Source organism: Lutjanus erythropterus, chromosome 3 (assembly GCF_056507025.1).
Source record: "Lutjanus erythropterus isolate fLutEry1 chromosome 3, fLutEry1.hap2, whole genome shotgun sequence".
Taxonomy (NCBI): domain Eukaryota; kingdom Metazoa; phylum Chordata; class Actinopteri; order Lutjaniformes; family Lutjanidae; genus Lutjanus; species Lutjanus erythropterus.
The window spans coordinates 24547929-24571280 of record NC_139319.1 but is presented as its reverse complement, the minus strand read 5'-3'; the positions used below and the strand labels follow the sequence as shown (position 1 = coordinate 24571280).

At 38.4% G+C, this 23352-nt stretch overlaps 1 protein-coding gene across 1 annotated transcript; it reads right to left on the bottom strand.

Annotated features, from left to right (window-relative positions):
* Window positions 1–210: 210 nt before the first annotated feature.
* On the bottom strand, window positions 211–16328 carry ldlrb (low density lipoprotein receptor b). Its single transcript, XM_084715538.1, has 18 exons — window positions 16053–16328; window positions 9310–9435; window positions 8268–8390; window positions 6872–7249; window positions 6418–6540; window positions 5659–5781; window positions 5259–5381; window positions 5008–5136; window positions 4719–4890; window positions 4281–4508; window positions 4043–4161; window positions 3782–3921; window positions 3121–3262; window positions 2869–3027; window positions 2593–2787; window positions 1195–1266; window positions 897–1057; window positions 211–774 (listed from the first exon to the last, which is right to left on the bottom strand). Exons 1-18 carry the CDS (start codon window positions 16132–16134, stop codon window positions 736–738), a joined length of 2634 nt encoding a protein of 877 aa, XP_084571664.1. The 5' UTR covers window positions 16135–16328; the 3' UTR covers window positions 211–735.
* Between the last annotated feature and the right edge of the window lie 7024 nt (window positions 16329–23352).

Genomic DNA, 23352 nt, shown 5'->3' with positions numbered 1-23352 from the left:
GAGCAAAGAGTGAAAAGAGGTGGAACTTAGCAACATACACATTTTGTTCAGCAAGATAATCTTCACAAATGAACACCATTTTTGTGATGTCTCATTTAGTCACTTGTTAGCAACTTCCTTTTTAAAGACATGTAAAAGCTTAAAAATTGAGTGCGGTATTTACTGACACGTTTTAAGGAGTAGAATAAAATGTGAAAATCTCTTAAGTAACCAAAAACCCATTTAAAAAAAACTATTTCTAGACAAGGGAATGGGAAATGCTAAAATTCTAACTCATTTACTGGTTTTGGGGCTCATTCCTGCAGCACTCTATATTTAGGTAATCAATAAACAATCTCGGGCAATGTATTGGTAGCAAAGTAAGTAAGCATTTGCATCATGTTAAATAACAGGATGCTTAGATAGACAATTTTCAGAATAGTCAAGGCTCTGAGGTTAAGAACATCATCCTCTGCAGATGTGCAGTGGTCCTTCATTTTGTGGTCTGACTAAATGGCTTCCTTCAGTTATGCTCTAGTTTGTCAAACTAAAGTTTCAAAGATTTTATTTTCTCTTTTTTAGTTCTTTCTTCAGACTTGGACGGCACAGTACTGAGGTCAGAAACACAGGCCACAAAATTAGCTCAACAAGGGGAGGGAGGGGGCTGTGAGGCAGCAGCAGTAGAAAAAAATGGCCTTTGTCCAAAAAATAAAACAAAAAAAAATTACTTCAAATAGCGTCTTCTTCATCTTTGGGTCATGCAACATCCAAGTCCTCAGTGCTCAGCATTTGCCTCTGCAAAAAATCAGGTTACATTAAGTAAGTAATATTATATAAAACCATATACCTTCAGTCCATTTTTAATTCAGACTTTATTTAATTAATAATAAAATAACTTGGTATTGAAGTGAAGATACCTGAGGATAAACATAGCCGTCATTGCTGTTCCTGAAGATGTGGACCTCGTCCTCTGTGGTCTTCTGGTACACAGGATTGTCAAAGTGGATGGTGTTTGTATTCTTCAGGCGCCAGTGTCTCCATAGCAATGCTCCTCCAAAGATCAGCAGGGCTATGACCACTGTGGAGCAAAAGAGGAGTTTAAGGTCATTTGGTGAGATCAGGAGACACAGTGAAATGACTGCAGACTAGCCCAATAGGCTGCAAGTGTGGGATGGTATTCAACAGAGTCATGAAGAGCTGACAAGTGGAACTTACTGATTGGCAACACGATGTAGAGAGCGACAGGGTGGGAAGACGGGGCTTCTTTAGGCATGGCCACTCTTTTACCTGAAAAAGCAGAGAATACAATGTTTTATTTATAGAATTCCTTTACGCTCTTGTCTGTATGGTAAATCTTGTATGAAGCTACAGCCAGAAGATGGTTAGCTTGGCTTAGCAACTAGTTAATACTAATAATAATGAGAAATCACTGCACCACGTCAAGAAAACTTCAATCACATAACTGCTGTAAAACCTCAACTTGGCGTTTTTACACTCCAGTTTGTGTAAGAAATACACAAACTATGTGTATATGAGATATTACGTGATGAACTTTAGAGGTACTAGTAGCCAGATTTTCTTACCTACTTTTTCGGTTTCCAGTCTTTAAACTAAGATTGTTGGCTGTAGCATAATATTTACTGTACTGACATGAAAGTGACATCGATCTTCTCAAATAATGCTTAGCAAGAAAGCAAATAAGCAAATTCCCCAAACTGTTGTCCCAAAACATAATTTGGCTATCATGTATTGGATAATGTACAGCAAAACTATAATTTAAAGTATCCACATTATCATTTAACTGGCCTCAGAATGTAAACATTTCTTATTGGTTGGTCAAAACTGTATGTAAGGGGACCAAAAACATAGTTCCAGTAAATACTTAAACCACAATTTGAAATCATAATGCAAGGTATATTACACAGCTTTGTTAAATACTTGATTCTAATTGGTCAATTATGGCATTCTACAGTCTGTTATTTCTGTTCTTATAACAGACTGTTCTAAGGTATAATAGACTATTGCTATGTGCTCAGTTCTGATCATAGACTCTGGAGGAGCAACAAAACCATTCTTAAATCAATTAAATCATTTTAAATGAATTTTTGAGGTCAAATTACTGATTGCTTTAAAAATAACCATCTGTGTAATAAGTAGGATAATGTACGGTGAGCAGGTTATAATGCTGAAATAAACACTGCGCCACCCTGTGGGGGTTTATATCTCAATAATGACCTGCTTACTGTACATTATTCCTTACATATTAAACTGCAGGTAACAATAGCAACAATATTTATGCCTCACAGTAAATTGTACTAGTTATTTCACAGGTGAAACCATTCAAATCTCGGGTTGCTTAGGAACAAACAACAGCCATACTAGCTACTCTTTGAGGCTGTATTCAGGCACAGTGGCACTTTGAGCTAAATGCTAATGTCTCCATGTTAACATGTTCACAATGCTAACAGTGACATTTTGCAGGTATAATGCTTACCATCTTCACTGTGTTAATTTAGCATTTTAGCATGCTAATTTTGCTAATTAGCACTAAAAACAATAAACAGCTGTTGCAGTTGTGCATTTTCTAGACTAACAGTTTCTGTGCTGTTGTACCTTGACCAGTAGCAGCAGGCTGCTGAGTGCTCTGGGTAGGCTGGCTAGATGAGGTAGTTGTGGGTTTTCTGGCAGCTCTGGCGGTGGTTGGAGTTGTAGTTGTAGTTGTAGTAGAGTCAGGCTGCCTGGGTGTAGGAGGTTGTGTGGGAACTTTGGGAGGAAGTAGTGTACCAGTTTTGTTTTCAGCAACTGTCCCTGCAAAAGTAAATAGTGTTAGTGTTACTGTCATGATTCAATGTTGAATATCACTTTTTTGTGGTCCTGTGTGCAGCGGACACCTACCTGTTACACATTGCCTCATGTCGGGTCCCAGGGTCATGCTGTCAGGACAGGCGCAGGTGAATTTAGGAGAGCGCTGGTTGATCTGAGGGGCAGGGAGGCACAGAAACTCACAACCTCCATTCGCAGTGTTACCATCACTGCACCAGTTTGTACCTACAAGAGAGAAGTAAGTATGAAAAATCATTATATGGCCTTAACAGTTTGTTGTCTGTTAATGATAAATCCGAGCGAGTGATGTTTCTGTACCGTTTCGCTGCTTGAGGTCGTGGTACAGCACAATGTCCTCTGGCTGCACCAAGTCCATTGCCAGCTTGGTGATGTTTCCTCCTGTCAGACGGTTGGCACTAAAAACAGCACTGTTGGTCAGGTCCGTCCAGAACACTTTCTCCTGTTTAAAAAGAGAAGTGCCATTTCAGTAACAAGATTACTTAGTTTTCATTATTTGCCGTTTTCACAAACACAAATGGATTAATTACAAAGACTGTTTAAGATTTAGCACCACTGATCCTCATTCACTGGGAATAAACTGCACACTCAGCTCTGACTTTATACCTCTAAACCATTTCCGACGGATAACGCTCAACATGAACTGGATTACTGACTGATTTCAAATACAGCAGTTAGGAACATTTAAAATTGTGTAATGGTGTTTTGCAATCAAGAGATGCGGAAGTAACACATTTCATTTTATGCTCAAGATTATACTGATCTTTATAAGACATTTATGACAGACCCTTCATTTATTTTGTTATTTAAAGCAGATCATAATTCCCATTATGATTATGTTAATGTGTCTGACTACAATATTGTACTAAACTACTCATTCAAGGGTAACCTCTTTTTTTTTCAACCTTTAACCTTTATGGACTTAATTTTCATCTGGGGACAGACTGACTTCATCACTAACCTCAAACACAGTCAGAGAGAGGGGGTGGGCGAGATTTTCCTTGCTGACAATGAGACTGTGTCGTGTCCCTCCATTCACATCAACACTGAACAGTGTGTGCAACTTGGAATCCACCCAGTACAGACGCTGGTTGACCATGTCTGTCCAGAGAGACACAAAAAGACAGAAATATTTGGCTGGTCATGATAACTGTGTGCTCATTACACAGTTTGAATGGAAGTTACTGGTTGCCATCTAGTGCATCCATGACATTCTGCTTACCTAGGGTGATGCCATTGGGCCACAGGATGTTATCTGTTACCAAGGCAATGCGGTCCGCACCATTCAACCCACTCTTCTCGATCTTGGCCTCCTTACCCCAGTCTGTCCAGTACATAAAGCTGAAGAAGACGCAGAGAAACTTTTAAAACTGAAAACATGAGCCCAAAGACAAAAAGCTGAAACTGATCCCAATCTTTAAAAAATAAATTTCTTCAAACTGTCTGAAACTTTAACTCACTTATTTACAGGGTCGACTGCGATGGCTCTTGGTTTCTCCAAGTTCTCGGCAATCAGGGTCTTCCTCTTGCTGCCGTCTGTTGTTGCCACGGAGATAGTCTTCAAAACGCTGTCAGTCCAGTAGATGTTGCCATGGATCCAATCCACTGCAATGCCTTCCGGGGCCTCAATCCCACTGCCAATGACTACGGTGTGGTAGGATGAGTTACCGGACAAGTCTATCTTGGAGCTGTCAGGGGAGAGTTTCACTTTAGAGACAGATATCACTTTACCTGAAACCCAGCCTAACCTTTGTTTATCTTGACTGCCATCTTGTCAAATGTAGTCCAGAGGTGTAGATAAAGACTTGCTGGTACAGCACAAGCCAAATGGTAAGATCTCAAACCTGTCCGCTAAACAATCCTTGACCAAGATACAGATCAGTAAGTCTCTTTCTAACCTGTAGATTTTCTTCGTAGATGAGTCAGTCCAGAAGATTGTCTTATTAGGCATGTCTATATCCAGAGCCACTGCATTCTTCAGCTGGGGGATCAGACGGACATACTCGCTGCGGTCCACCGTCATCTTCCTCACCTCGTGTCTATTGGTGAAGTAGAGGGTGGGCACTTTGCCTGAGGGATGCAGAGGAGAAAAGTAGAAAACATTTTTTAGATAGCACTAAAAAACTACAGGTCAGATGCAACTCATGAAAGTAAGTGAGTAAGGACATGCTCTCTTCCAAACATTACCTGATTCAGCCTTGCATGTCTTGGTAGCAGGGTCAATCATGTAGCCATTTTTACAATCACACTTGTAGCTGCCAGGCAGGTTGACGCAGATCTGACTGCAAGTGTCCGGCTCAGCACATTCATCGATGTCTGCAGATGGAGGAACAGAAGGTTGAGGGGCAAATTTAGAGATAGTAGTTGGCAAATTGGGAACTCTTCTTCAATCTTTGAGTTGAGTTTTTAATGCAATGTTGACAAGTCCCTCCTCTCACCTTCGCAGGTTTTCTTGTCCATCTTCAGGATGTATCCAGCAGGGCAGGAGCAGTTGAAGCCAACCTTTAGATCCGTGCAGTTATGGGAGCAGCCGCCATTATTGGTCAAACACTCGTTTTTGTCTGTGGAGACCCAGATACACAGACCTTTAAAACAATATTCACAACAACCCTTTTCCTAATGGTAGCTCAAATCAACGGTGAACCCCTTCATTCAAACCACAAACTATCCAGGCCAGTCAGCCGACGTGGCTTGGCCAGCTGCTCAGATCATATTTTCCAGGCTGTGATGTGGTTTAATTTTTTTCTTTTTCTTCAAGCATATACCCATACTCTAATACACTTCCTGGTCTAATGATTTTTGGCTCTTGGACAGATGATAGAATAATACTTCACTCACCACACTCTGTGACAGGCTCATCTGACCAGTCCCTGCAGTCTCTCTGTTTGTTGCACACTTTGTCCATGCTGATACACTCCCCGCTGCGACACTTGAACATGGTGGGGCCTTCACAGACATTGTCTGTGGAGAAGAACAGGGGAGTATACATTTAACTGTAATCTAATGTTATGAGTTTGCTTTGCAAAGACATGAAGTGAGGTTGTATGAGGCAGAGGCACCCACTGATATTCAAAGTATTATCTACAGATGAATACCAGCATGGAAGCTAAGCAATGGACTGCTGTGGAGGGGGTCAGCAGCAAAATGTATTTAAGCCACTTAAAAAAAGGTCCAGCTAAAAAAAGATCAATATCAGTGTATCAAGTCTACATTATATTTAAAATATTCTTACCTCTTTACCTTGCCATTAGACAGCCTTTTCTGGCTAAAAATTAGCATTACACGTATTAGCCAAATACCACTCTCTCCAAACCAACCAAACTCAGTAGGCGAAATTTACCTTGCAGAACATGGGAGTTGCTGGTCTACCACTGCTTGGATCTGCTATTTTGTTTGGGTCGTTGTGTGACTTATATTATATATCTGAACTAACCTTTTAAAACACCAGAGTGACACAATAACACAAACACACTAACAGAATGAGGGAGGTGTAGATTAGCAACTACTGTGTTCTGCAAGGTAAAATTACTGATTTTTCCATTAGCATTCGTACACAGTTGAGTATATGAGTGAAATGTGACTGGATTTGAGAGTCACCTATGTGGCAGTTAATCTCATCACTGAGGTCCCTGCAATCGGGCTGTTTGTCACACTGTCGGCTGCCATGGATACAGGTGCCATCATTACACTGGAACTCATCTGGACGACAAGTAGGACGACCTAAAAAAAGAGAAGGCAAATAGATTAAAGCAACAAAAAGAGACGGTGAGAGGATAAAGAGGGAAAGGGGAAGAAGAATGAGCTGACAGGAGAAAATCATTGTTGACATGATTTGTGGTGGATCTCGTGTCAGCATTGATGATAGCGAGTACGTGCAGGAAGCCCTGGATGAGAACAGGATAATATACTTAAGCAAGAATAGGCTACATCTGGTAGGCTTCCTTTTATATTCTAGTGAGCACTAAATAAGAGTCAGAGGAGATTTATCAGGGGAAAATAGGTTTGCAGAATGGGGGATGGATGGAATGAAAAAAAGAAAAAAAAAACTCACTGCAGTTGACCTCGTCCGATCGATCATCACAGTCCAAGCCTCCGTCACACCTCCAGCTGCTGTGGATACATTGCCCATCTGCACACTGGAACTCCTGCGCACTGCAGTGCGTCGTTGTCTTGTTCACGTGCCGTCCCACACAGTTCTCCGGCCACTCGTCAGACCCATCAGCACAGTCCTTGTCTCCATCGCACTGCCACAGGGCTGGAACGCACACCGAGTTGTTGCACTGGAAGGAACGAGGGCTGCAGGTTGGTTTGGGACAGGAAGCCTCATCTGAGCCGTCTGAACAGTCGTTGTCCTTGTCACAGACGAAGGTGGTGGATATACACTGGCCATTGGCGCAACGAAACTCGTCAGCCTTGCATTGTTTGGCCGCTGTGTTGATGAGGCAGTAGAGGGAGAAGAGAGGCGTTAATGTGATGTTAACTGATTGGCTGATTGACAGAAAATTAGTTGCAAACTATTTTCATAATCAGTTAGTCCTTTTTCATGCAAATATGCCAAAATTTGCATGTTCCAGCTTTGTAACTGTGATGATTTTATGATTTCCTTGTCAGTTATGATCGTAAATGAAAAAAGAAATTAATTTATAGACTAAACAATTAATCATGAAAATGACTGACAGATTAATCAATACTAAAAGTAGTTGTTAGTTTAGCCCTAAAATTATTCATTGCAACTCCCTTATCTCCTTCTATCATTTGTATATGTTTCAATACTTTGTATAGTAAAAGCTTATAAGCTTTATTATATTCAAGCTTTTTAAGGCTTCTTATCTACACTATGGATTTGCTTCGATTTCCCTTCGCCGAATCATTGAAGTTTATCTTATCTTGAATTTTTATAGGCCTATAGTACTCCTGGAGGCAAAATCAGGAAGCCATTTCTTTTGTGTCTTCCTTTGCTACCATGACTGACAGTTTACCCACCAATTTGCATATTTTCCAGTAAATCTCCTGTATTTGTAACCTTTCTCAGCTACAGTCCCCTCCGATAAAGCAGGTGGAAGTATGTGCAACATTAGCTGTAACATCTAGTTGCGAGAAGTCATTCAACCAAACAGCACAAGAGGAAGAAGAAAATGCATCAAATGGGAAGAGGCCTGTACTTAATGAAGACCTACATTGGTCAAAATCATGCCTTATGTAAAATATGCCACACAGATTTTAGTGCATCATATGAAGGGAAAAGCAGCGTGAGCTAGTATGACCAGTCAGCCAAGCATAGTCACTCAATATTGGAACTAGACTACTCAGCACTAACATAAACTTGGTCTATTAATTTCCTTTCATTTCAAATTCCACTGTTGTCAAGTATGTTATTTATTGAGAGTGTGTTGTTTGTGATGTTTAAGCATGTGTAAGCATGTGAAACTAGTCTATATAAAACTTACTGCAGTTTTTCTCGTCAGCGCCGTTGTCACAGTCAGCTTTGCCGTCACAGTGCCAGCCTGCTGGTATACACTGGTTCATGGGAGCACCACAGTTGAACTGAGACTGCTGACAGGTTTTGGTCGCTGAGGACAGAAAACGGAAGATTGACTCAAATGGTTTCATGAATTAACAGAGATAAGGCCTGTGACTAAAGTGAAGAGTATGTACAATCTTTTACTTATGGAAACTACTGTTGCACAGTGGCTTCATTTATGTGCTTCTGATTCACTGTTTTAAGATAAGATAAGATAAGATAAGATAAGATAAGATAAGATAAAATAAGATAATCCTTTATTGATCTCCCAGATGGGAAAATCGGTGTCACAGTAGCAGCACAGGACAGAAAAAAGAAAAGACAGATAAATAGATAGAGAACTTAAATAGTTAAAAGAAAATATATAAAATTAAAAATTGCAACTGCTGATCATGATTTTATATCATGAGCAAGTCAACAGGTCAAACATTCAGTTAAAGATAATGGTTCTGTGCTTGATTTCTTTCATAATCTTGTGATAATATGGTTTTAGTTAATATACATGTGTATTCACCCGTAGAGCTGCAATTGTTGATTAATATATTAGTTAACTGAGAGAAAGTTCATTTTTAAAAATGAATAAACTATTCTGATAGTTGATTAATAGTTTTCTTATTGTTTTAAGCAAAGACTTCTCATCATTCACTGGTTCCATCTTCTCAAATGTACAGATTTGATTATCTTCTTTGTCGTATATGATAGTAAACAGAAAATGTCTGGGTTTTGAATTGTTGGTTGGATAAAATAAGTGATTTAAAGATGTCACCTTGAGCTCTGATAAATCATAGTGGGCATTTTCCCCTATTTTTTTATTATTTATTACAGAACTACTGTTAAGACAGAATGATTAGTTGATCACTGGCAAATTAATTGATAGTGAAAATAATCTTCTTCACATGTATTTAATTTTGTTCTTTATTCTCAAGGGAGATAAAAAGTCACTGGGCCTCAGTGATTAAATAGCATACCACAGTTTTCAGGCAGTTCATCTGTCCCATCACCACAGTCATCATGTCCATCACAAATCCACCTGCGGGTGACACACCTCCCATTTCCACACTTCAGTTGACTGGAGCTGCATGTCAAGGCCGCATCTGTGAATAATAAAAACCACAGTTTAGTGTGACATGAAGACAAACTACTGACACTATCAGCAGCATTCACTGCTCAATTTACACGTTGCTGCTCATGAGCACCTTGTGGTAATGTGAGCTTGTGTCAACACGAAAAAATGATGTCTTTGTGAGGTTAATATGTAACTGAAAATCGCACACAAAAAGCCACAGTGTCATTCAGATAAGTGACAGTGCAAAAACCACACCTCGTACTCTTTGCCTAACTCAGAGGAGATTACCAAATTAAGACAACAACACTGTGTGGTTCCCTGACAAGATGTGAGGTAATAAGGATTTACTGCGTAGAAGTATTTGCACAGAGGGGCCCTACCTTTGTGGGAACACAAAATTAAAATTCCTGTCTTTCTTTACTTCTCTATGACACACACACATGCAATCAAACCTCTCATTATTTTACTTAATTTTTGGACATCAAAGTCTATATTTTACAAAAGATAAAAGAGAAAATAATATGGAAGATGAGGAAATATCATAAGTCATATGCAAAACAGACTCAAAAGTATTCATTAGATATGCAAAACCATGTTTAATTTAATGTTGCAGCTTTAGTAGGAATCCACACTCATCAGTCTATGCTATTTTGTTTATTTATTTCATTACATGGCCTTATTCACCACATTTACACCTGGTTTTAAAATGTGATCTGTATCCAGATAAATTATCCCGATAAGGAAAAACGCAAGTTAATGCAATGCGTAAATGCTATGTGATCAGATCCGCCAGACCACATATGACTTGTGTTTGGATCTTTGGCAGGTATAAACACAATCCATACAGCAATCTGAATAACAAATCCAAACAGAGCTCCCATTTTAATAGGGTTATCCTATCGACAGCTTCTCCTACAGATGTAGACTCAGGAGTAGCAGTTAACGACGGGACACCGCCATTATATAGGCTAAATATCACTGTCTCCAAAGCCACCAGGCTCCATTGGCAAAAACAGTAAATTTACCTTTACCTAATTTTACCTACACCAGTGCTCCTGTTGCTTTTAGCCAACCGCCAGGGAATACACTGACTGTGGATAAGTGCCTCATACAACACCACGTCGAAAAAATCCCAACTATTCCTTTAATGTTACTGGAATGAGAAGAAAGCAAGTTCAATCTAACCGCACACCTCTGTGTCTCACTACTTCGACATATTTCAGGTATGGATCAGGACTTACACTTTTTGCCAAGTAAGTGATACCAGCTTCACTCCTCAGCCTCAGGGTTAAAAGTCTGTAGTGGTACGACTTAAGATTGACCCTAGTTTATTTTGGACTCAGAGGTCTCACCCCGAGACAGTCACACCTCAGTGAACACTAGTCGAAGCATCAACATCAAGGCGCATGTGAAGTCAACACAGGCCATTCACACCGTTGAGCAAGTGTGTGTCATCCTCCATCACCTACTGCACCAGTCCCTCCTGTGACCTGAAGGCTGCCATGCACATGACAGAGTATCCCTTTAAGACAATAGACATGGGAGGAGTTGAACAATCACACCACCAGGAGCTGATTGGTCCCAGAGGGCCATTCTTCATAACAGCATCACCACAGTGACCCGCAGCCCAAGGCGGAGACTCTAAACACAAGGAAGTCTGTCAACATGAGACTGTCAGTGAGTGATGACGGCTGAAAAAGGGACAGTACAGGTCGACTGATTACGGTCAATAAGGAGAGGATGTTTTCTTAATACTGGGCTTGCCACCAAAAGTCACCTCCCTGCGGCTTTGAAAGTGTTGAAACAAAAACAGAAGTGAGAAGCTGGCTGAATCTCATCTTTGTTATTCTTGGGAACAATAAGTCATTTCTGGGTTTGACTGATTAAAGACCGATGTTGAGAGACTCGTCACGTGTACCCCACATGCTCATGCTTTCAGGGAAACCACAAACACAGATGCTCATATGGCGGGCAGGCCAACGTAGTTTCCAAGAACAGAGTTTCCACAGCATACTTCAGTTGTCCCTGAAGATATACAGTATGGTGATGAATACAAAGATTTATTGTGTCTGTGCAACTCTCACACACTTTTCCTTTTTTGAGAACCATTCATTCATTCCACTTGCAGAAAAAGAGGCAAAAGTAGGTCAAACGCTGTCCCTTCCTGACAATCCCCTGCTCCAATGTTTTCATTTTCCACTGCTAATCTTCCCTTCCACATATGAGTCAAGAGCCTCCCAGGAATACTGTGCAGCATGAGGGGGATTCCATTCACTTTCTTTTCTGTGGTAAAAAGTTTAGGTTTAGTTTGGCCATGTTGCAGAAACTTTACAGAAGTTTTTTGTTAATCGTGATTGATTTGGGGAGAAAAAAAAGAGCATTGGGGATGAAGATTTCCTAAGTTAATGTTCCTATTCTAACTTAAAATGTGAAAGGGTGCACAAGCATCATAACTTCCAAAACTCTATTTATAATAATAATAATAACTTTAGGATTCCTGTTTAACTTTTCTAACTTTAACTTTTCACTTTTCTACCAGTGGTAGTTGCTATCTTACTAACCAGCTTCATTAGTGTTTGTTAAAAGTTGCTAACAGAGGTGTCAGCTAGTAGTAGCTGTGGGTAGTGTTTGTTGACAGTAGTGTAGTTTTAACTAGGCCAACTGTTTAATAATCTGTATTGCTACTCTTTTATTGCTTTTACACGACGGATAGTGGATATGGTGCAGACTCTGTCTGCTATCTAAACTCTGTATCTTTTATCTTCCAAGTTAGCGTTGTAAAATTTTCCAAAATGAACATCTTTGGATTTCTCTACAGATGTTACCACAACCTCTGACTCATCTGTCTTGAATTAAAGTGTTGTTATTTTTGCTCCATTTTTTTTTGTATGTTTCAACTTTAGTTTCAGCATGTTTACATAATTAAAAAAGAGCTGTTACAAAGCTGTTTAGCAAAGTTGTTTTAGAGGTTTCATGAGATGATTAAAGTAGTGTCTGTAACAGACATAAAAGTTGATAGTTGAAGTTGGATTGAGTATTTAGGATTTTTTAACCTGAGCATCTGTAATACCAAAAAAATCCTATTGTAGACATATAAGATATTGGTTATTCAGTGTCTTGTCTGAGGAATCTTTAGTCATTTAGTCATTTCTAAAATCCTCAATATCTATTCGATGTACATCAATTGTCATTAGAAACAAGCAAAACCAATCAGGCTACTTAGTAATCTGATTAAGAACTTTAAATGCGTTGTTGGGCACATTTTGGTCCCTACAGCTACTCTGAAAATTGAACTGGGTCACGTATCCCACAGTTCCTTCTCTTATCAAAAATACTGTCAGGCATAGCTGAGGAAACAGAGTTCAAAAACACTGCACTTTAATTTGAACAGTGGAAACAAGCTACATGCTGCAAACTATTTGAAAAGTGCCTCAGGCAGAGGAAATGCATCATTTAGATGCTATTTAAACCCACAGTGTGAACCTGACAACCACCAAACCAGCCAGTCATAGCACTACCATGTAAGGTCATTGGAGTACTACTTCTAACACACACACCAGACTGCTACGATGCACTTCAAAATGCATGAAAACTGGTTTCTGATGGAAGAAACTGGCCGAATGAATGGCAGAGATGTTAGACAAGTCGTCGTCACAACGCTGCATGACAACAATCCTCCTATTGTGACCACATTTGACTTTGGCCACTAACAATGCACTCCTGTCTTTTTATGGCACATGCATACACACACTCACACATAAAAACCTTCACAAAGAGGTGTGTTTATTGACTCAAACATACACCCTGCAGTTAATAAATAACCAGGACGTATGGTGTGCATCATGAGGAGCAACAGCCGTTCACTACTGCCTTGGATCTGGGTTTGTACTGGCTCAGTAATCTACTGTAGCTGTGTTTTACTGAGTTCATGATGTCACTGGGTAATACATTAATACTGATGTACAGTAATGTGGCCAAATTAAGTTTGATTCTCATGTGCCAAGAAACTATCTGACCATCTTGGGAAAAGTCTTTGGGTGTAGACAGTTAGTGCAAGAAATTTAAGACTCAATAATGAGGTCAACGTCTGCAGACGAATCAAACCGCTGCACATTTCCTCTGCAGCTTTCACTTGTCACAGCTCTTCTTGCAGATACATGCTGACTAACTGTAGTGCAGTAATGAAAGTGACACCAGCCCAGTACATTTATCCCAATACTGTACTGAAGTACAATAAGAAACAATTCTGATGTCTACTTTGAGTATTTCCACTTAATGCTACAACAGCCCAGTACAATATTGTACTAAAATATTTTAGTTTTTACTCCACTACATTTGTGTGACAGATATAGTCACAGGTTACTAGGGTTATTCTGATATGGATACCAGTTGGCAGGTACCAACACCTGTGAGACTTGTTAAAGTTCAAGTATCAGACAGAACAAAATAGTTTTAGAATATCTCTGCTGGTTGCTTTACAAATAAAGATTTCACATGCAAAAGATACAGTATGATGATCGTAAATTTTGAGTTTAATTCTTGAAATCACAAATGGGCCTGAAGTAGACAACTCCAGTTATTCTCTCCCTTTCCAACAGTGCTGTCTTGTTGTGTGGCATTCATTCTCAGTATGTATTTGTTATTTACATGATAGTACTAGATCAGTATTTGGTATTGGTCGATTCGCAAAGGTATTGGAACTCTACATCTGATAAGAAAATATACTACGGTAATGTGGGACAGTACATCACTCACAGGGGTCACTTTTCTGCAGAACAAATACTTTTACTTTGATACTTTAAGTACATTTAGTTGTCAATATTTTGAAGTTAGTATTTTGGATAATCGCACTGTTGTATTGGTACTTTTATTAAGAAAAAGGATCTGAATATTTCTTGCACCACCACACAGGTATTTCTAAATGACTGACAGCTGAAACTTCACATTGATTTCTTCTTTGTGAGTCACTGCAGACTGAAGGTTTAGTCTCACAAAGCGCAGAGCTGTGCCTCATTTCAGGAGTATGCTAAACACAGTGAATACATTAAACAAACCAGAGCCAGACCTTCAAACAAAGGCCACATGTGAATATTTCCCTTACCCACACATACACACACACACAAACACACGCACACACACACACATCAGCAGATCTGATGACTGGAAGTGAGCGCCAAGAACTGGAAAAAGCTGAAGTTTTAATCTGAAAAGCTCTTGTAGGAGAGTGTAGATGCTTACTGGGGGATTACATGAAGCAGCTGGCAGAATGGGGCTGCATAAAACCTAATTCTCAGCACATTGTTGGCCTTTAAGGGCATTAAGTTCACTCCTTCATGTTAGCTGTATGAAAATAAGTGGCACTTGTTAAAAACAGTTTTGTGGTCAAACACGCTTCTCTTTACCTTTGGATCCAGAAACTAGCTTGCAATGACTTAAGACTAAAATTAAGCGCAATGTTAATTAGAGTTTTTTTTATTATATTTGATCATTTTTCTTAATTTAAGTTTAATATCTACACATATGTTTCCTGTTTGTGGTTTTAAATTGATGGTTATTTATAATTAGTTTAAAAATACCAATGAAACTACAGTTTCAATGTTATTTAACTGTGTTTGATAACCATTTTTGAGGGATGATTACAAAAATGATCAGAACAAAATCATCTGTATATTATATTCTCCATAAAGAGCTGATATACTGACACTGGAATTTTTTACTCCCTAATATTGGCACTGGCCACAAAAATCCAGCATCCGTCAGGGCTCTAATTTTCAATTTTTTCAAGAATTGTTTTAATGGTATGAACTGAATATTCTGGTCTGTTTTATTGGTATAGTGATTATCTATGTTGTATAAATCCTGTATAATATGCATAAGCCACCACTTTTTAATTTGGGTCATATTTTATAACCTACAATTAACTGTATTTATCTCTAAGAAAGTAACACTCATCTTTAAAAGGCATTTTAAACACAATTTTTTCTTAAGCTTTTTGTACCTTGTATAGTCTCTTTTTATATTGTCTTCCACGTGTCTTTTATTTCCATCTTTCCTTTTTATTTCTTCCAGTTGCATCTCACTTCCTCCAATGTGTAGCAGGATGGAGGCTGTTTTAGCCGCGCCCTTCCTCGCTGACAGCCGCCTGTTTCTGCTTTAGCACCGCCCTCCCGAAACTTAAAACCGGCAGCACTGATAATGCGATTGGCTGTTCGGCTCCTTTCTAGAACGAAACGAACCAATCAAAGCCCCGTGCGTAAATTCCACACATATGTGCCGAAATTGTACACCGCTCTGTGTTGTTATCACATTTAATATTTTATTATCCGTTTACTCGTGGTAGTTATCAAAGTTATTGATCTTGTAGGAGATTTTTAAAAGTAAAATTCAAATCGGAACACGTCTTCTTATCTTTCTCATCTCTGAGTGATTCTGATGGTACACCGCAAGAGCTCATGAACACATTTAAACTGCTACAATATAAACAACCCATTCATTGTGAAACATAAATATTCATATAAGTGGACTTAAAATCAACGTGCAGCTACAATAAATCAGCCTCACTAATTTAGAAACACTGGAGCATCCTTCTGTGTGGTAAAATAGGTACTTTTATCAGGGGAAAGTCCAGAAAATCATATTTCTTACCTGCTTGAGACCAAACATGAATCAGCATCAGCAGACAGCAGCATGTGGACAGTCCGGTGACTCCCCTCCACATCCCCAACATGTCCCGTCCTCTCTATTTGTCCTTATTTGGCTAAACAAAAGTCACTCAGCTATGATGGGACAGGTAACGGATGGAGTGGGTGAGTTCACAGCCCGGTCTGTGCGTAAAAAGGCTTTGGATCAGATGGAGAGTGAAGACAGCAGAGTCACGACGTGGCTGTGCGTAAAAGTCGAGTGCCAGCAAAATATTATGGGGTTAGAATCCCATCTGACGTTTTTCTTATGAGGCTGACAGGAGGGCGGTGCTAGAGCAGTGGTGTGATGTTCAAAAGTAGACGTATACCGGTAGAGGGAGGAGCTAGTGTTGCTGTATCACCCGGTGTGTGCGTGTGCGTGTGTGTGTGTCATCACCCCTCCATGCTCCTGTCTCTTCCTTTCTTTTGTCTTTCTCAGTTTGTGTGTGTGTATGTGTGTGATACAGACAGAATGAATGAAAGGAAGTGGGAAAACAGAATAAACCAAAGCCAGTCCACATCCCACTTTAAATTAATTTAAGCAAAACAAGAGGACAAGCTTTAATCCGGATGTCACAGGAGAACATGTCAACATGTAATTAAACACTGCAGTTTCTCCTTACAGTTACAACTGTCATGATCAGGCTTGATGAGTAATGGATACATGGAACAGGACTAAGTAATTAGGATACAAAAAAAGGTATCTGTATTACATTATAGTTACAGGAAAAAAGAAGATGTAATCAGATTACAGTAACAATTATTAGCAGGAATACAATTTTAAAATACACTTAAAATAAAGAATGATATACTACCATGTGCAGTTGCACTAACATTAGCTATACAGACCAACCACCAACCTTATACGGAACAACTTCCAGCATTAGCTACCCTGACCAACTGCTCACGTTTGCTACACAGTCTGACTGCTAATGTTAGCTTTCCACACCAACTACTGATGTTAGCTACACAGACCAAATGTTAATGTTAGCTACACAGAAACTCATCTAAATGTACATAACTACAGCTATTAATCTAACCACACATTCACATGTGTCAAAGGACAGAATAGCTGGACAAATAATCAATAAACCTATATCTAACATAAAACATATAAAACTAATGCTGGTATTGAGGTAAGCCAAAAGTAGTAGAAAGTGATCAACGTAATCAGAAAAAAAGGGGTAAAGGGGCAACCACGTGTGAACGTTTGCTCACACATGCCCTGTGTTTGCCCTGTGTTTGTGGGTAAACTACAGGGTGATGCATACTCTAGCTGTGTTTCTCACAAAGATGATGCAAAGGCAAAACTTTCCCTGCAGCTGCCAGATTCTCATAAACAGAGAGAAACTCTCCCCATATAATTTCTACAGAATTTTGATTTTAAACCTTGTAGGTGGAAAAATGGGGTACTTGGGAAAATGTTTTGTGTTGACAGAAGTTGTGCTCAAATTTACACATACACAGTACATAATAATTAATTTTATTGCACAGCTTTTGATACTCAATTCTTGTCAATTATGGCATTCTACTGTAAAATCCACTCAGAAAACTAAACTCAGAAGGACATAGCAGAAGAAAAAAAAAATCATTGAGTCAAAATTAGATTTTTTTTGTAAGTAGCAGTGTAATAATTGGGATAATGTACAGGAAGCAGGCCATTGTTGCAAAATAAACCCTGCATCACCTTTTTTAGCTTGGTAGCAAGGACTTTATTCAATGCACTGTTATTATTTCTATTATAATATATACTATACTATTATAACTAATTTTACTAGTAATCTAAGTATTACTACAATTAATGTTTGAACAGTTATAACAGCCCAAAGAGTACAGATGAAACAAAAACATCAAAAATAACATACTTATCAATAAATAATTGATAAATAAAGAAATGCATCAATTCTTTTGTGTCTGTATTTGGCAGCTGGATTAAGGGATAGGGTTGATATTTTTCACATCTTTCTTAAATCAAAAGTCAGTACCCGCATGTACACTGATCCAATTTTTATTTCCAGTAATCATCTCTGCTGTTCACACTGAACATTAAGAGAACCCCAAACTAATATGCTTCCATTGTAAGTGATTGGAAACACCGACTGTCTTCATTTTGTGTTAAAGTATGTTCCAAAATGTATCTGAACTTAATGAGGCCTCAGTAGTCTGAGTTAGAGAAATCAAGTGGGTATCTTCCTGAGTTATAATCTTTTAAGTGCTAAGTTCCCTCTTTGTGTTACAGTTTAGCACGGAAACACTGTCAAACAAAAAGAGGAAATTATGTAATACAAAGAGAGCAACTTTGGAAAATACTTATTTTATTTGATCACGTTTAGAATGTATTTTTGCACTGAATAAGGACTTTTTATTTTGTCTTCCATCACTGACGTTAACAGTACATGAGAATTTCAACTCGTATGAACAGGAGTAACGATTAAGAACAAACTGTTTAAATCTATAAATGGACATGTGAGAACTGTTTTATGACAGACAGCAAAAACGTGAATCTACCCTTTCAAGAAAAAAACAAATGTAGGACATACATTTACATGTTTTTCTAAATAAATCCAGTGAAAATGTCTACAGTTCTTTTCACTGGACTTAAAGATAGTATAATGTACTGATGCTACATGTGGACTGCTTTTAAATCTAGATATTTAAGAATGCGACACAAGCTGTGCATGAGGAGTGAGCTAGACCAAGAGCATTCAAATGTGAAACATTAGGTTAATCTGTATCCACAGTCACAACACCAATGCAAATATCGCATTTGCAAAACAAAATATCATCATTATTACTAGGAAGGGAGGTGATTTTCACTGCGACCTTTGTTACCCCTTCTGGTGATTTGCATGTCTCTATCTTACCTCTGAAAAGTGATTCAGTTTTCCAAACTTTCTCCAACAATCAGAGTGTTTTTCCTGCAGCCTTCAGTTTGGATCATGACAAAAAATGTTGGAGTGTTATGAATTCACAGATCTGAGCAGCAGCAAAGCCCGAGTGTGGAATGGATCAAAGATTTTACTCTGATTCTGGTTCACTGTCACAGTGATATTTAAGAGGTGAATCAGATGGAGAAGTTGTTTCCGTGTGTGTGTGTGTGTGTGTGTGTGTGTGTGTGTGTGTGTGTGTGTGTGTGTGTGTGTGTGGAAGGAGAGGGAGGTGCTGGCCTGCCTCCTGGCAGAAGTAGGGAATGAGCTGTGGGAGGTATTCCTGGAATGTTGAAATAGCGGCTGGATTACATATTCTGTTACACCCATCATCACTACACACACCGCTAACACACCCAGGGTGGCACGCTGCTGTGTGAACGTGTATGTGTATGTATGCACAGTGCATTTCTATCTATACCGACCATCCAGGATTTAAAAATCGGTGTAACGAGTGAATCATATGTTGGATTTGTGTAGGTCATCCCGCATCACATGACCAATCAGTGGTCTTAAGTGTTTTCACGTCACCTCACGTCACGTCTCTGTACAGGTTTCTAATCAAAACTTCACCTGAGAATCGTGCACCTTTAAGTTTGGTAAATTTGATATTTTCAATAAGTTGATGGATGACGTAAGTGCAAAGAAACAGCAGACAAACAGCAGAGACAAACTTTTTTACAGCAGAGCTTTGTCATAATAATAAAAGTGCAGGTCTAACTAATAACGTTAAGAATGTCTCTGTTGTATTCAAGTGTCCCAGTAAATAATGGCAGTGTGACAGTGAGCCAACATGAACAATACCAGGACCCTGAAACTGAGGCAGCTGAATGGAATCCAGTCGTCATTCATTTTATTATTCATACCTTTGCTTTTCTCTCTGTGATTTATCAAAATATCCTCAGTGAAAGAAGTCTGATATATGTATTATTGTATGTTGTTTTTTTTCCCTTGTTTTTTTTTTTTCTTTCTAAGGAGTTGACTTTTTAGACACACACCATTTCATCAGGCAGCAGCAATATGTTTTTTATGATTTCTGATAATGAGTCACATTTTTTGAAAGTTATTTGGAAAATACAGCGTACATGCAAAAACTTTCAGATCACAAACTGACTATTCCTCACTGGGAACAGCGTGAGCGTCAGCAGAGCAGAAAACATGACACATAGAGCAACATGCAGATTAGTGGTGTAGTGCACTGCATACACAGGTATACAGACTGCATACACCCATCACCAGTAGTGTGCTGCAAGCCATTTTTTCCCCTAAGATGGTGAAACCATGACCCTGTCTAGCTCTGTCATAGTTGTGTAGTTGTCTCATCCCATATTCTGTGGGCCTGTATTGATTACAAAATCTGCACCTTCATCTGCGGCTAATGTTAATTTCATGATGAGCTTTAATCCCTGAATTCAAGCAGCGAAGGCAACAAAATGATGCACTACATACACAAATTAATGTTGTGCTCCACAAATTCATCCAAGTATAAAGGCAGACTGTCATGGAACCTTGAGTTCTTATCATACACTTGATATCAACACTAACTTGGTGAGACATACACAGAGTATTGCTATTACTTTATGTAATACTGACTGTGTGTGTGTGTGTGTGTGTGTGTGTGTGTGTGTGTGTGTGTGTGTGTGTGTGTGTGTGTGTCCTGTGTATGTGCTCAGCCATGTGAAAATTGTGTCCAGTGTCTCAGGGACAACAGATTTGATATATTTACACATACACATGCACACAAACACACATTTTTTTGTGAGCATGCATCATGTGTCTTTATGTATGTGCATGTGTGAAGCTCAAGGCCTTACAGTGATTTTGGCCTTTTTACAAACACAGCTACACATTTCTATTTAAAAGTCTGTGCATCACAGGCTCATAAAGAAATTTCAAAAGCATATAAAGTTGTCAGCTTTTTTTCTGTTCCTCTGCAATCACTTCTGATGCCCACAAATACAGTGTAAGTATAATTTCCTTTAAAAGATCATTTATTCAATCTATAAACTCTAGTCTATAGATTTAATGCTACAGTACAGATGTATAAATATTATTATGAAGCCAGTAGAGGAAACACAAATGTTCTCCTTTACATTCAGTTTGAGTCATTAGGTTAGAGCTTTTAGAAAAAAAAAAAATCAGTTGCCCAAACAAAGCCCCGAAAGCAATCACATTCACAACAAATGTTAAAAGTGGACATTTATACATCGTATCAGCAGGGCGTGTGTTGCCCTGCACTAGGCGCCTTTGCACCTCCCGACTAGTTTTAGTAAAAGCCTGAGCCTGCAGTTGCTGCTGTTTCTGGGGCCTCAGCTGCCCTGCCCCCCCAGACAGATGTTAGAGCTGCTGAATAAAACCAGGAGTTCTTAGAAATCAGGAAACCAAGTCTGCCCCCTTCCCCCTTTTCTCTGTAAGGAGCAAACACTTTGACCTCCAACACACAGACTTCACTATCAAGGTTCTCTTTAAAACCACACACATTCACACATACAAGCATGTGCCAAATTCCCTCCTCCATAACAGACACTGTACATTCAATATATTTCTCCCCCTGCCAGCCAACCCGCTTGCAAAACAAACATAAATATCAGGGGTAGACCAAGGTTGTTTATATCGTCTGGATAAAGAGTTTCTGTATTGCATGACCTTACTGAGAAGTGAGTCTAGTGGGATGTTGGTTTTATATTTCATGTTATGTTGGAGACGTTGGAAGTGTGGGAAGAGGGTCAAGATGGGTCTTCACAGTTTTAAATATATCAGGTTCTGCCTCATGGAGCAGCAGCACAATGACAGATGGACCTGTTTGTGTGAGACTTCCTCCAAGTGGTCAAACAGAAGCATTGCATTTTGACAGATTTACAGCAATGACAGAATTTTGAGTTGTTTTAGGGTTTATTTGGGCCCAAAATTTAAAGCCCAGTCCACTAAAAGACTTTTATTTTCTCTGAAAGATTTACAAAATCTGATTAGAGTAAAGTGAGGGTAACTGCAGCAGAGCTTTTAGAGATATTAGATGATCTAGATTATCTGAACAAACCGGTCTGAATTTTAGCTCCAGCTGTTAGGAATACAATAGACACATTAAAAATTGATCAGTAATAATAAAATACATCCCATGAGGGTTGTAACTAAGTTATTTTCATTATTGATTGATCTGATGATTATTTTTATTAGTTTTTGACTGTATAAAATGTCACACAATAGTGAAAAATATCTTGTATCTGTTAACTAACAATAGGGTAGCACCAAGAAAAATGATAATTATCGATTAGTTCTAAGCAGAGTTTTGCAAAACTGCTTTTAAATGAGTAAATCCAGATTTAAAATTAAGAATACCTCTGTTGCACAAATAAAAACTAATCTCAGTTTCATAAATCCAAGTTTATTGAAGAAAACCAAAATTAAATAGGGTTAAATCAGTATTGAGATGCTTGCTTACACACATTAAAATAAATAAATTAACAATAAATCTGAGTGCTGTCAGGACATAGAAAGTATAAATGAAAAAAATTAACAAATCATATTTTCTAGCTAGCTAAAAAATTAACAAAACATTTAGCTACATTGTTTGCTAGCTAGCTAAATTTTGTTTTTAAAAAGTTACAATAATTACTAGCTGCCTAAAAAAGTTTTACCAAAAAAGTTACATTGTTTGCTGACTAGCTAAAAAGTTAACATAACATTACATTGTTTACTACCAAGCAAAATTAATAAAATGTTACACTGTTTGCTAGTTAGCTTAAAAGAAGTTAGCCTACTCATGATGGCTCAAAATATTTAAAGTTTACACTGGACCACATATAAAATTAGACTTAATTAGAATTACATTTAATCTAGGTTAAGAGTTAAACCTGAACTGAGTTTTAGAATAAGTTAAACCATTATTTAATCGGGTTCAAAAATGTATTTGTACAACCCAGCCTAAAAACTATATTCACTTTACTACCATATATTGAGAAAGAAAGACAGAAAAGGAGCAAATTCTAACAATTATTTGGCATTTTTGCTTGAAAAAAAAAACAGCGACTTATTCCATTTATCAGTTACCAAAATAGTTGCAGACTGACAAATCCACGATATTATTTCAGTACTACATCACGCAAATAACATTTTTCAGTTTTAATGTATTATTTATTGTTACATTTTAATTTCCAGCGACAATGACACAACAACAACACAGACAGATCCCAGTATTTTAGTGGAGAAAACATAGATGCTTTGGTTGTATGTTCTTCACTCTAGTTATCTACCATAATGAAAAAAGTACAGTACTGAACTTTGCGAGCTGTACACACGTGCATTGACATTATACTCTAAAAAATACTCTATACAGTATAT

Bases quoted from the DNA above. Each gene is read 5' to 3' on its own strand.
- ldlrb (XM_084715538.1), bottom strand. From the start codon at position 16,134: ATGTTGGGGATGTGGAGGGGAGTCACCGGACTGTCCACATGCTGCTGT. The intron at 5,137-5,258 runs GTGAGAGGAGGG...CTCCATCTGCAG, and splicing joins GGACAAGAAAACCTGCGAAG to ACATCGATGAATGTGCTGAG. The intron at 3,028-3,120 runs GTACAGAAACAT...TCTCTCTTGTAG, and splicing joins CGACCTCAAGCAGCGAAACG to GTACAAACTGGTGCAGTGAT.